The sequence below is a fragment of the Hemiscyllium ocellatum genome, chromosome 19 (genome assembly GCF_020745735.1).
Source record: "Hemiscyllium ocellatum isolate sHemOce1 chromosome 19, sHemOce1.pat.X.cur, whole genome shotgun sequence".
NCBI classification, from domain to species: domain Eukaryota; kingdom Metazoa; phylum Chordata; class Chondrichthyes; order Orectolobiformes; family Hemiscylliidae; genus Hemiscyllium; species Hemiscyllium ocellatum.
In genome coordinates, this window is record NC_083419.1 from 39,103,762 (window position 1) to 39,116,029 (window position 12,268).

Below are 12,268 nucleotides of genomic sequence, written 5' to 3' on the forward strand. Positions count from 1 at the left end.
TTTTCTACCCATGAGCAGAATTAATACTGATGCATGTAACAAAATTAAGTTAGCATCTAGATATGTGGCACCAAACATGTTAAGAGCAAGATCTCAAAAGGCACTGAATATATTGGTAATGGAAGAACATTCCTTGGAAATTTGTAAAACCCTTTGCATTCCTAGCCAGATCTCTAAATAATGGTACAAAGATTACTGCGTGGCTATCAAATGGATATTTTATACTGTGCATATTTCCATACATTACTTATCCCCAGTTTACCTTTGTCTCCCACTTTCTCTTTCTTGTGAGAGACAATTTATCTTAATGGTGATCTAATGTATTAATTCACAATTCATAATTTGTTAAAAAAAACCTGAATATCTTTGTATTTCAAATATTTGTAAAAGGTTACCATATATATGAAAAATATATAGCTTCCAGGCTAGTGAGACAGATAATGCTAGGCCATATATTAATAGATTTACTGAATTCAATTTTAAGTTTCCCATGGTGGCATTTGCACTCGTGACCTCTAGGTTTCAAGTTCAGTACCATAGCCACTAGACTGAGGAGTATTTGTTAGCTTTTACATTGTACTTTAGTTACTCGACAGAAGAAAAATGGCTTAAGACCAGACAAGGATCTTTTGTCTCGGTTTGACAAGCTCAATACAGAAAGGAGGTGATTTGCCTTTTGAATTGATCAAAAATGTGAAAAAAGCAAATTTTATCTTTTCAACTTATTGACTGTTCTTTTCTATTTGCTAGTGCTATGGAGACTAAGGAAAATGTCTAAATAATATCTTCATGTCAAACATATTAATGCAGACGTTACAGCGTCTGTAAATCTGGAGGCAGGTTAACTGCTGTGAACAGGAGAGTGATAGTCTAAAAGATATATTTTCCAAGTATATTAAAGGAATTTTGAAAAAGGTAACTGCAATCTGTTCTGATATAATACGATAATTCTGTTGCCATGCATTCCTGCGTATTAAGAAAAATCATGTTATAGCAGCACCATTTAAACCAGTGGGACTAGAATCATATTATAGCCAATACAGATAAGGAACGTTTGCATTTTACAAACAATGGTCTAAATTCTTCAATCACATTGTAGCCAATTTGCATTGGAAAAAAAACTTGTGTTGCAGCAGAACAAGCTTTACGTTTGGAAACTCAGGAAGAGTGTTGTAGTAAAATAAAAAATGGAATCCAGGGGAGGGAAAATGAAAGCAGAGGTAGATTGCAAAGTTATAGTGACATTTATTCAACCTACGGATTTGCTTAGGTTTTGAAAATATTACTAATCATGAATTAAAACACCAATTCACCATTAAGATAAATGGTCTCCTACAGTATACATAAAAGTAAACTGAAGTAGTATTTGGAAATTTGCAGAGTTTAAAATATCCGATTGATATCCACACAAGAATCTTCACACCATTATTCAGAGATCTAGCTCAGAATCCAAAGATTTTTAGAACTTTCCAAGAAATGCCCTTCCATTACTATTATGTTGAGTGCCTTTGAGATATTTCCTTTAATAATTCTGTAAAACCAGCTGCAGTAGAAAGATGGGATCTTAATAATTTAATGTCTCTTTCAACTTAACTCTTGCTCACTGCTTGCTCATCTTAACTTCTGAGCTCTCTGCTTCTCATCCGAATACTCCATTTTCTGCATCGTTGCTCACATCCTCACCTTCCCAACCTTCCTTTTTACCAGTCTTTCAAACTCTACATGCCAGGGGATGAAAAAGGAAGCAAACAAGTGACAGGGGCTGCAAACAGGGTGATGAAGGGCTTTTGCCCAAAATGTCGATTTTCCTTCTTCTCAGATGCTGCCTGATCTGCTGTGCTTTTCCAGCACCACTCTAATCTAAAAATTAATGCAAACAGGGTGGTCAGGGAGCAAGTGCCGCAGGCTGCAGGAAATTCACAGGATGACATTATTTCAGTCTCTTGGAACTGTCTCAAGTAAATTTGAGATGTTAATTCCACTTGATTAATTATAACTCTTGACCATTAATATCCTGTCACGGAAGAGTCGACCAGTTCATTGCAGATGACTAGAATGGGTCAGTAAACCTCAGATACACACTAAATTATGGATGGGTATAATGTTTAAATCCATGACGCAACATATTACTGCCCTGCCACCAGCTTTGAATAAACTCAGTCAAGTATTTGTTTAAATTGATTAAATGATTGCACCAAAAGAACAGGAGAAATCAGGCTTTTGAAATCATTGATATAAATGCCATGGTTATCTGGTTTTGTTGACCTGCGCTGAAAAGTACGTAATGCTCATGGGGCAAGAAAACGATAACTTATGTAATTAAATTACTAGTGCTTTATTGGCCTTTTTGCCCCCATCCTGCAAAAAAACTTCAAAAACATTCTATGATTTTATGCTAAGCAAGAGTTAAAAATGTTCTGCCTCCAAAGTATTTTCAGTTGAGCTACAAAGCTTAATGGGAGGCTCAGACTAGGATTTATTAATACTACATTGTTGCCCGTTTGTTTGGCAGCCGTAAAGTTAGTAGTGTTATCCAACTTTTAATTTTAGACTAAGTCTCTTCTATACCCCTCACATGGCATTGTGCTACAAGAATTTGGTGAACAGTCAGCTGTATTTTTCTATGTAGCAAATACTGCACCTCTTTCCCGTCAAGAAAGAGGATAGCAATGTCACATGTACTTTGGTTTGAGTTAAAGTAGGCCATCTTGCAAATCTCTTAATCAATTGCATTATTGTCAAACATTTCTCCACCCTAACCCTACAGTTATGCACAGTATAGTTCCCACTGCTGCAACTGTCACAAGACCATTAACTTGAAGAGTTGGAGAAATTTGCTCCAAGTAAGAGTTTTTTTTAAAATAACATTTTCTTATATTCTGTACAGTATGCATACATACATTTGTTTTCAAAAGCGATGCCATTTTTAGTTACAAAATATACTTGTTTTGCCCTCTGTCTTAATGAGGCATTTAAAAGTTGTCGTATGAAATTTTTAAATGAGGAATATCTTTGGGAAAGAGTAAAGACCATTTTTATTTTCAAAACAAAAGCACAATTTAGAAGCAGCAACACAGACAAGATATCCCTTTCCACAAAGGGCTTCAAAACAAAATTCACTAAATATATGACTGTGTAGACTGAGTACTAAAGTACATTGCACTCACCCCCTTGCTGGGTCCAACGTGATTGCCCTGGGTTGGTCGAGATCTTGCCAAAATAAGACCTTCCGCAATGATCCATCTAAATTAGCAACTTCAATCCGATTAGTTTCAGAGTCCGTCCAATACAACTTTTTCCCCAGCCAATCACAAGCCAGACCATCCGGTGATACAAGTCCTGATATAACTACATTCTGGGAGTTCCCTGTCTGGTTTAGAAAAATCAGTTTGATTGCTTCTTCACTCACATCAGTCCAGTATACAAGATCATCTGCAAATATAAAATCCACCGCAGCTGCATCTTCTAAACCAGCAACGACAACTGTGGCATTAGTCTTGCCACCAGCAGCATCTACCAACCTCAAATCTCGTCGATTTGCAAACAACAGAAGTGGTGCACCTGCATTCATAAAAGAAATAAAAGACATTGTCAGTTAAGCATCGCGAACACAAAAGAAACCATGTGATTTGCAAAATAGCTGTAAAACAAAAGAAGTTACTTCAACAAGCAAATGATTAATTTCATAATAAGACCATAAGACATGGGAGTGGAAGTAAGGCCATTAAGCCTATCGAGTCCACTCCGCCATTTAATCATGGCTGATGGGCATTTCAACTCCACTTACCCACATTCTCCCCGTAGCTCTTAATTCCCAATGACATCAAGAATTTATCGATCTCTGCCTTGAAGACATGAAGACGCTAAATTCATTAGCACTCCGCTGCAATGAATTCCACAGGCCCACCACTCTCTGGCTGAAGAAATGTCTCCGTATTTTCTGTTCTGAATTGACCCCCTCTAATTCTAAGGCTGTGTCCACAGGTTCTAGTCTCCTCGCCTAACGGAAACAATTTCCTAGAGTCCACCCTTTCCAAGCCATATATTATTTTGTAAGTTTCTACTGGATCTCTCCTTAATCTTCTAAACTCCAATGAATACAATCCCAACCTCCTCAGCCGCTCCTCGCATTTAGACCTATCATTCCAGGGATCATCCGTGTGAATCTCTGCTGGACACGCTCCAGTGCCAGTATGTCCCTCCTGAGGTGTGGGGCCCAAAACTGGACACTGTACTCCAAATGGGGCCTAACCAGAGCTTTATAAAGTCTCAGTAGCACAACGGTGCTTTTATATTCCAACCCTCTTGAGATAAATGACAACATTGCATTCGCTTTCTCAATCACGGATTCAACCTGCATGTTTACCTTTAGAGAATCCTTGACTAGCACTCCCAGATCCCTTTGTACTTTGGCTTTATGAATTTTCTCACCGTTTAGAAAGTAGTCCATGCTTGTATTCTTTTTTCCAAAGTGCAAGACCTCGCATTTGCTCACATTGAATTCCATCAGCCATTTCCTGGAACACTCTCCCAAACTGTCTAGATCCTTCTGCAGCCTCCCCACTTCCTCAGTACTACCTGCCTGTCCACCTAACTTTGTATCATCGGCAAACTTCACTAGACTGCCCCCAGTCCCTTCATCCAGATCATTAATATATAACGTGAACAGCTGCGGCCCAAACACCGAACCCTGCGGGACACCGCTGGTCACCGGCTGCCATTCCAAAAAAGAACCTTTTATACCAACTCTCTGCCTTCTGTCAAACAGCCAATCCTCAATCCATGCCAGTAGCTCACCTCGAACACCATGGGCCCTCACCTTACTCAGCAGCCTCCCGTGTGGCACCTTATCAAAGTCCTTTTGGACGTCTAGATAGACCACATCCACTGGGTTTCCCTGGTCTAACCTACTTGTCACCTCTTCAAAGAATTCCAACAGGTTTGTCAGGCACGACCTCGCCTTACTAAATCCATGTTGACTTGTTCTAATCCAACCCTGTTCTTCCAAGAATTTAGAAACCTCATCCTTAATAATGGATTCTCGAATCACACACTTAACATTCTTTTTCTGCAATCTTTTTAAACTGCAAATTATGTCTTACAAAAAATTGTTAAACTGTCAAAATGAATCCAGTGATTGGATGAGCGCTAATGCTACTGCACAAATGCAAACTGGAAATTCTTGCCAAAAATAAAAGACTAGTCAGAGATTTTCCAAACTTCCTCAGTATACTTGTACAGGTAGCAGTTTGAAAAAAATCAACTTTCATGGTTCTAAACACGATATTCCAAAATGCTAGAAAATATCTGAATACAAAGGATGGATTTGATTAAAATAACAGAATGAGAAATACATGAGTTCCACTATGTCACAGTTTCAGTTAATTAACCTAAATAGCGCTTCAGACTTTACATTCCCTGCTCCACTACAGAACAACGTTTCTTAATTGAGTTGAATTGGAACACTCGTGTTATTTTCAATGTTTTAGTACTGCAGGAAATCTTGAATTGTTATCAAAAAGCACCAAGTGAAATTTAATTTTAACACAAAGTTGAGTACAGTGCAACTATAAAAATGTATATGGTATCAAAGGTGACCAAAATGCCTTCCTTGGAAAGTTTTGTGAATGCATCATTTCAAACCTTTTGTGCATGTCTTATAACCAAACTATTTCACTTGAAGACAATAGCTATCAGCAAGCAACAAAGCATGATGTAAATGCAGTAACTGGTGTAATTTTTTTAAATCAAAAATAAAATTTCAGACTTGATATATTCCAAGGCAGCAAACATTGCATTTCAGTGCAACATTACAGGATTATGGTTACAAAATAACAAATCAAGAATGAGTGAATACTTAAGATTACTGTATTACTGTAGATAAACAGAATTATAAACATCATGGACACCTGGTGTGAGTATTCAATTAGAAAAATTGCTGCAATGTAACTACAGACTGACCAATATCTTTATTGTGACGTACCCAGCTCAAACTAAATTACTTTAACAGTGATTTTAATGGAAATAAGCTATCAAAGATATAGTACATTTCAAACTGCCACCCAGAATGGTTGCAAGCAATACAATAGGCAATAAAATCTGTCCTTCACCAGATTCCCCATTACATTTAAATAAAAGGAACTGCACAATTAGAAAAATAACTCCGTTTTTATACAAGTAACACCAAAAGAAATGGAGTCAATTTTAAGATCAGGTGATTCAATGCATTAACAACTTACACATAAAACAAACTGTATGGATAAAGATGTGGGGAATTTTACCCATTAACCATTTGAGTTGTAAACATCTGTTATTATTCATATGCCTGCAGTTAAAATCAGGCACACAAACTTGTGCACTGTTTCATATTCAGCTCTTAGCAATTTCTCCTATGATTGCACATACTGCAGTGAATTTGTTTTGAAGTTTATACAAAATATTTCATACAACTTCAGATGCTGGAAATTCAGAACCAATAACATAAAAGATCTGAAGAAGAACATGGAATGTTAACTGATTTCTCTCCACAGCTGCTGCCAGATCGGTTAAGATTTTCCACCAATTTCTGTTTTTGTTTATGACAAAATATTTAAAGCTTCATCTATTAAAGTGATAATGTAGGCAAGATGTGTGTTAAAAATACCTTTTTCTAAAAATAGTGAAAGTTCTTTCATCTCCCAAGAAGATTAATTCTATTAATCTAATTGCAAATTTACTCATATCCACCTGCCAGGAATCCTCAGTTGTAATGTTGAATGTGAACATATGAAATTTGGAATTGTAAAATTAATAAAGAAGTTTGCCTGTGGTATATACAGTAACCAGATACAAGGCTACTCGAATTACATACTGAAGTATTTGTCATCCCCTGAAAGATACCGTTTCTGTCTTTATCGACAGTGACTTAAATCATGTACGTTTTATAGGACTACCTGTTGCATTTGTCTGGAACTCACATATGCTCGTTAGCATTTCAACGAACACAGAGCTGTAAAAACAAACTATTACTTACTAAAACAATTAAATTTTGAAATTTGATTGTGGCCCTGGACAGAGGTCGGAAATGTATTTTTTTTATTTTTAAAAAACTCGTTTCCCTGACCAAATTAAAAATTAGAAATAAAATCGATTGCGTTAAAGATTTCTCAAAAAAAGTTGTAAAACTAAAATCATATTTCCAGCAACTTGTGTGACCTGCGGATATTCGTTTATTTGCCCTTACAAGCAGTCTCTTCCTAAATAAACTAAACTACTTCCATTATTGAATTAACATCGCGAGTGGGAAGATCGGCTCGGTCCGCTTGTTCTGAAACACTTCGATCGGCCGTCAGTGCTTCATAAATATCCAAAATATGGTAAGCAGATGCTTAAAGCGTTGCAGAAAAAGTTCCAGCAGATCCGTTCCTCCCCTTTCAGCACCCCGCGCTGTTTGGCCAAGCATTTCCCCCGCACAAAGTGGTAGCACTCCTGAGTATGTGTGTGTGTGAAAAAGAGAGAGGAGAGGAGAGAGAGACACCGCGGCTTTCATTGCACCTCACCGCCGACTCTCTCTCTCTCTCTCTCACACACACACACAGAAAGATTCCAGCAGCTAAAAGCATGGAACGACATTGGAGTTTACAAATGAACAATTTGCCTTCCAACATAAATGGTAAACGCGGGGTAAAGAGAGCCCCTTTCCTTTCCCTTCTCTCTCTGTCTGTCTGTAGAAACCTACCCCCCCAACCCGGCCAGCCCCCTCGAGGGGCCCCTCACAGTAACATGCAAGACCATTCTCACTCAGACTCTGAAAAAAAACCGAGGGGGGGGGGGCAACCAATCTTATAACTTTTACTCACCCCTTATCAGAGAGCAAACGCTGCACAACAGCAAATTCCTCAGCGCGGTACCCATTTTCCCCCTTCTCGGCAATCCAAGAGAGCTCAACGTGGCGCCACATTGAAACGCATAGTTACGATTCCAGTGAGTTCAAGCAGCGCTACAAAGTATCTGGCTCGCCAGCCATGGTTCCGTGACCGCGCTCCTCTCTATCTCCACTCACCGTCGGCGCAAGCACACGCCTCCTCTCCCTCCGCCACTAACACCCTCCCTCTTTTTTTGCCCTTTTTCTCTCCCGGCGTACTATTTTCTTTATGGCAAGCTCGCTCTGATATAGAGCCTTTCAGTTCATTGTTCCTCCCCATTCGCCCCCTCCTGGGGACGTCAAAAGATCTCCCACCCACCCCCAGCCTCTCGTGCATCTTCTCAACTGGGGTTTGGAGCTCTCCTTCCCGGGGAGTTCTTTTGCAGCAGAGTGGTGCTCTGCCTTAGAACAACATAACCATTTGACCTGGGCTGCGGCGCTACTTTTTTTTAATACTAAGAACATCAAGTATCCTTTGTGCATGGATGGCTGCGCCTTCAGGTAGTGTGTGCAGAACATGTGGGAACCGGGAGACGGTGTGGAGTAAGGAGATGTGGACTGTGTTTTTACCCATGTTAATGAAAGAAAGATTATTTGCAATTAAATCAAAGGAGCGGGAGGGCTGGGGACGGAAAAACCACATCTTTGCACTGAAATCTCGCCGTCAAGAATCAGATGTTCTGATTGAGAAATTGCAACAACGTTGTAGAGTTCTTAATTTCTCAGGCTCAAATACATAGATACGTATCAAATAAAATTCTGATGAAATGCATTTTAGGTAAAGTTAATTTACTTATGTTATTTCTTTCCTTTCTTTAAAAGGTTTTAATGTGATACGAATTTCAAAAACCTCCTCCCATGAATTATCCATTTCGATTTCAAAAAAAAACGAGAACTCGCTGTCAGCAGTTAACAAAACGAACAATTCCAAAGCATCACACATGTTTTGTTTCTGGTATGAAACAAAATAGTTTATAGGTCTTACTGAGCTTAACTATAAGAGAGTCAGCTGAAAAAGAGAGTCAGAACATGACTATGAATAGAGATGGTCCTGCATCCGTGCTGTACTACGTGTTAATTCAGCAGCCTGGGAAAATCAATGCCTATAGTGCCCAAATAAAACAAAAGAACTGCGGTTGCTGGAGATCTCAAACAAACACAGAAATTGTTGGCGTAACTCACAACCAAGAGTCACCGAACTCGAATCGTTTCCTCTGCTTTCTCCCCACAGATCCTGGCGGACCTGCTGAGTTTCAACAGCAGTTTCTGTTTGTGTTTGCAGTGCTCAACACTTAAACAAAAGTATTTAAAGAAAAAAAACAAAATGATACGCATACAGTGTTGTCTGAGAAGAACCAAAAACAACTTAAGTTTAGGTGCTTTGAAACATGAATCAGATCTCCCACAGTGTTGTTCAGGTGAGCCAGAAGAAAGAAAATCAGATTATGGTCAGCAGATCTGACAACATCTGTGGAGAGAGAAACCAAATTTAAACGTCGAAGTGAATACGATTTTTGCTGAACTCAGCCAGAGGAAATACTGTTTTATTACCAATCTCCCAGTGTATTTTAACCAAGTTATTTACCACAAACAATAAGAGATGATTATTCAGCCTTAGACCAAGTAATGATACTTTTTAAGGTCTGCAACATTCAGACTTGGAGAGGAGAGGGGGTTGGTGGGTAAAAGTCTAGGAGGTTACATTTTGGACCAGACTTAGTGCTGGGATTTGGGAGGTATTGGGAAAACTGGGGAAAGCTAGGCATGAACTAACTTGCTGAAATCCAGTGAAGTGAGAACGTGGGAGTTCTGAATCTATCTGTAGGCTATCCAGTGGAAACAGGTTGCAGAAGGAAGTTGAAAAAATACCACTATCTTTCCTCACCGCTTATCCTCATCCAGCTTCTCAAACTTGACTTCACCAACCCTCACATTTGCCCTCGCCCAACCTTTATGTTTGTACTTCTTGTCCCTTTTCTTCCTGCCACATTCTTCCTTCCCATACTCCCTGTTCAGTGTCTTAGGTGCCCACCTCATTTGACCTTCCCATGACCACTATTTGCCCTCTCTATTTCCCCTTCCCTTTTCATGCCCCATTCAACCTCCCTAACCTCCTTGCATCTTCTCTTTACCACTATGGGAAATGTATGGAAATGTTGCTTCTGCAAAAGTCACATACTCAGCAGTCATAAGACTCACTGTTGCCTCAGCAGTCATAGGACCACGCTAACAATAGTGGTAAAACGGTCAAACTAGCAGATGCAATTGTCACGTATAAGATACTGGATAGGATAAAGGAAACCAAATAAGGCAAGAAATAAACATGGGTCGGGGGGGGGGCAATAGAATTAGAGTAACAGGAGAAGTAAACGGGAGGGAAACTAGGGTTGTGATAGGCTACGCACATTAGCAAAATCAACCAATGAGGTGAAGGGGGGAGTACTGAGATACTCAGAGTGGATAAAAATGCACTGCTTTTGTTCATAAGACCATAAAACATAGGAGTGGAAGTAAGGCCATTCGGCCCATCGAGTCCACTCCACCATTCAATCATGGCTGATGGGCATTTCAACTCCACTTACCCGCATTCTCCCCGTAGCCCTTAGTTCCTCGAGACATCAAGAATCTATTAATCTCTGCCTTGAAGACATTTAGCATCCCGGCCTCCACTGCACTCTGCGGCAATGAATTCCACAGGCCCACCACTCTCTGGCTGAAGAAATGTCTCCGCATTTCTGTTCTGAATTGACCCCCTCTAATTCTAAGGCTGTGTCCACGGATCCTAGTCTCCTTGCCTAACGTAAAAAATTTCCTAGCGTCCACCCTTTCCAAGCCATGTATTATCTTGTAAGCTTCTATTAAGTCTACCCTTAATCTTCTAAACTCCAAAGAATACAATCCTAGGATCCTCAGCCGTTCCTCATATGTTAGACCAACCATTCCAGGGATCATCCATGTGAATCTCCGCTGGACAAGTTCCAGTGTCAGTATGTCCTTCCTGAGGTGTGGGGACCAAAACTGAAAACAGTACTCCAAATGGGGCCTAACCAGAGCTTTATAAAGTCTCAGTAGCACAACGGTGCTTTTATATTCCAACCCTCTTGAGATAAGTGACAACATTGAATTCGCTTTCTTAATCACGGAGTCAACCTGCATGTTTACCTTTAGAGAATCCTCGAACTAGCACTCCCAGATCCCTTTGTACTTCGGCTTTACGAATTTTCTCACCGTTTAGAAAGTAGACTATGCTTTTATTCTTTTTGCCAAAGTGCAAGACCTCACATTTGCTCACGTTGAATGGTGGTGTGCCTACTTTGTGAACATCCGCTCTCGCAAGAATGCATGAATAAAGACTGCTTCAGAATTTGACTCCAACTAAAATTATTTGGCAGTGAGCTTCGTTTCTCACACCACACTTCATTTTTGTCTCATTCCTTTTCCCCGCCCTCTTTCCTAGTCTTCCTACCCTGTACGCCATTTTTGTTCTTGTTTCCTAAAGTTTCATTTTGAACATTATAAATTGTAGTCACCTCAGAAAGAATTGTGTAGAACTCACAGTATTTTCAAGCAGTGAGATTTCACTTGCCAACAACATTTTTGTGTTACCTTGAAAATATTTACAGAAATAATATATGCTAGACATTTATTGTCAGTTAAATATCACGTCATAATTTTAATCTGAAGCAGATAACTTGTACGATCATAAATCACAAAATCTCATTTGCAAGTAATTCACGTAAATGTAATTAGGTAATACAGAAAATGCTGGAAATGCTCAGCAGTTTGGGTAGCATCTGTTCAGTGAGAAACTATTCAATCCTGTTAGGGGCAGGAATACTGGCCTGAATGTCAGTTCCCTGCCTCGATCCCACCCTGGGCCATTTTCTCGGAGGTGGCAAGTGATGGTAGGAATTAGAGGGAGTGATGATTTAGCTGGGCTACTCATCTGTAAGAGTTAGATAATCTATTATGCTAATTTAAGGACTTTTGGAGTTGAGTATCTGTGGCCAACTAGGATTTTGCTGTCAGCCTCATAAATCCATAAGGTCATTGAACTAACTTGTGGTGGCCTTTTGGCTGGCTGTAGCTACTTGAGTTCAGTGTTAGATTAGATTACTTACAGTGTGGAAACAGGCCCTTCGGCCCAACAAGTCCACACCGACCCGCCGAAGTGCAACCCATCCATACCCCTACATTGACTTCACCAACCCTCACGTTTGCCCTCACCTAACCTTTATGTTTGTACTTCCTGTCCCTTTTCTTCCTGCCACATTCTTCCTTCCCATACTCCCTGTTCAGTGTCTTAGGTTCCCACCTCATTTGACCTTCCCAAGACCACTATTTGCCCTCTCTGTTTCCCCTTCC

At 39.7% G+C, this 12,268-nt stretch overlaps 1 protein-coding gene across 1 annotated transcript in view; it reads right to left on the reverse strand.

Moving 5' to 3' along the window:
• The window catches only part of lrp6 (low density lipoprotein receptor-related protein 6), a 176,339-nt gene extending 168,256 nt beyond the window's left edge, over positions 1-8,083 (reverse strand). Inside the window, exons 1-2 of the mRNA XM_060839837.1 lie at positions 7,839-8,083; positions 3,168-3,561 (exon numbers count right to left, since the gene is read on the reverse strand). Of these exons, the coding sequence (XP_060695820.1) occupies positions 3,168-3,561; positions 7,839-7,893 (449 nt within the window). The 5' untranslated portion in view covers positions 7,894-8,083. The remainder of the gene's footprint in view (positions 1-3,167; positions 3,562-7,838) is intronic.
• Positions 8,084-12,268: the final 4,185 nt, after the last annotated feature.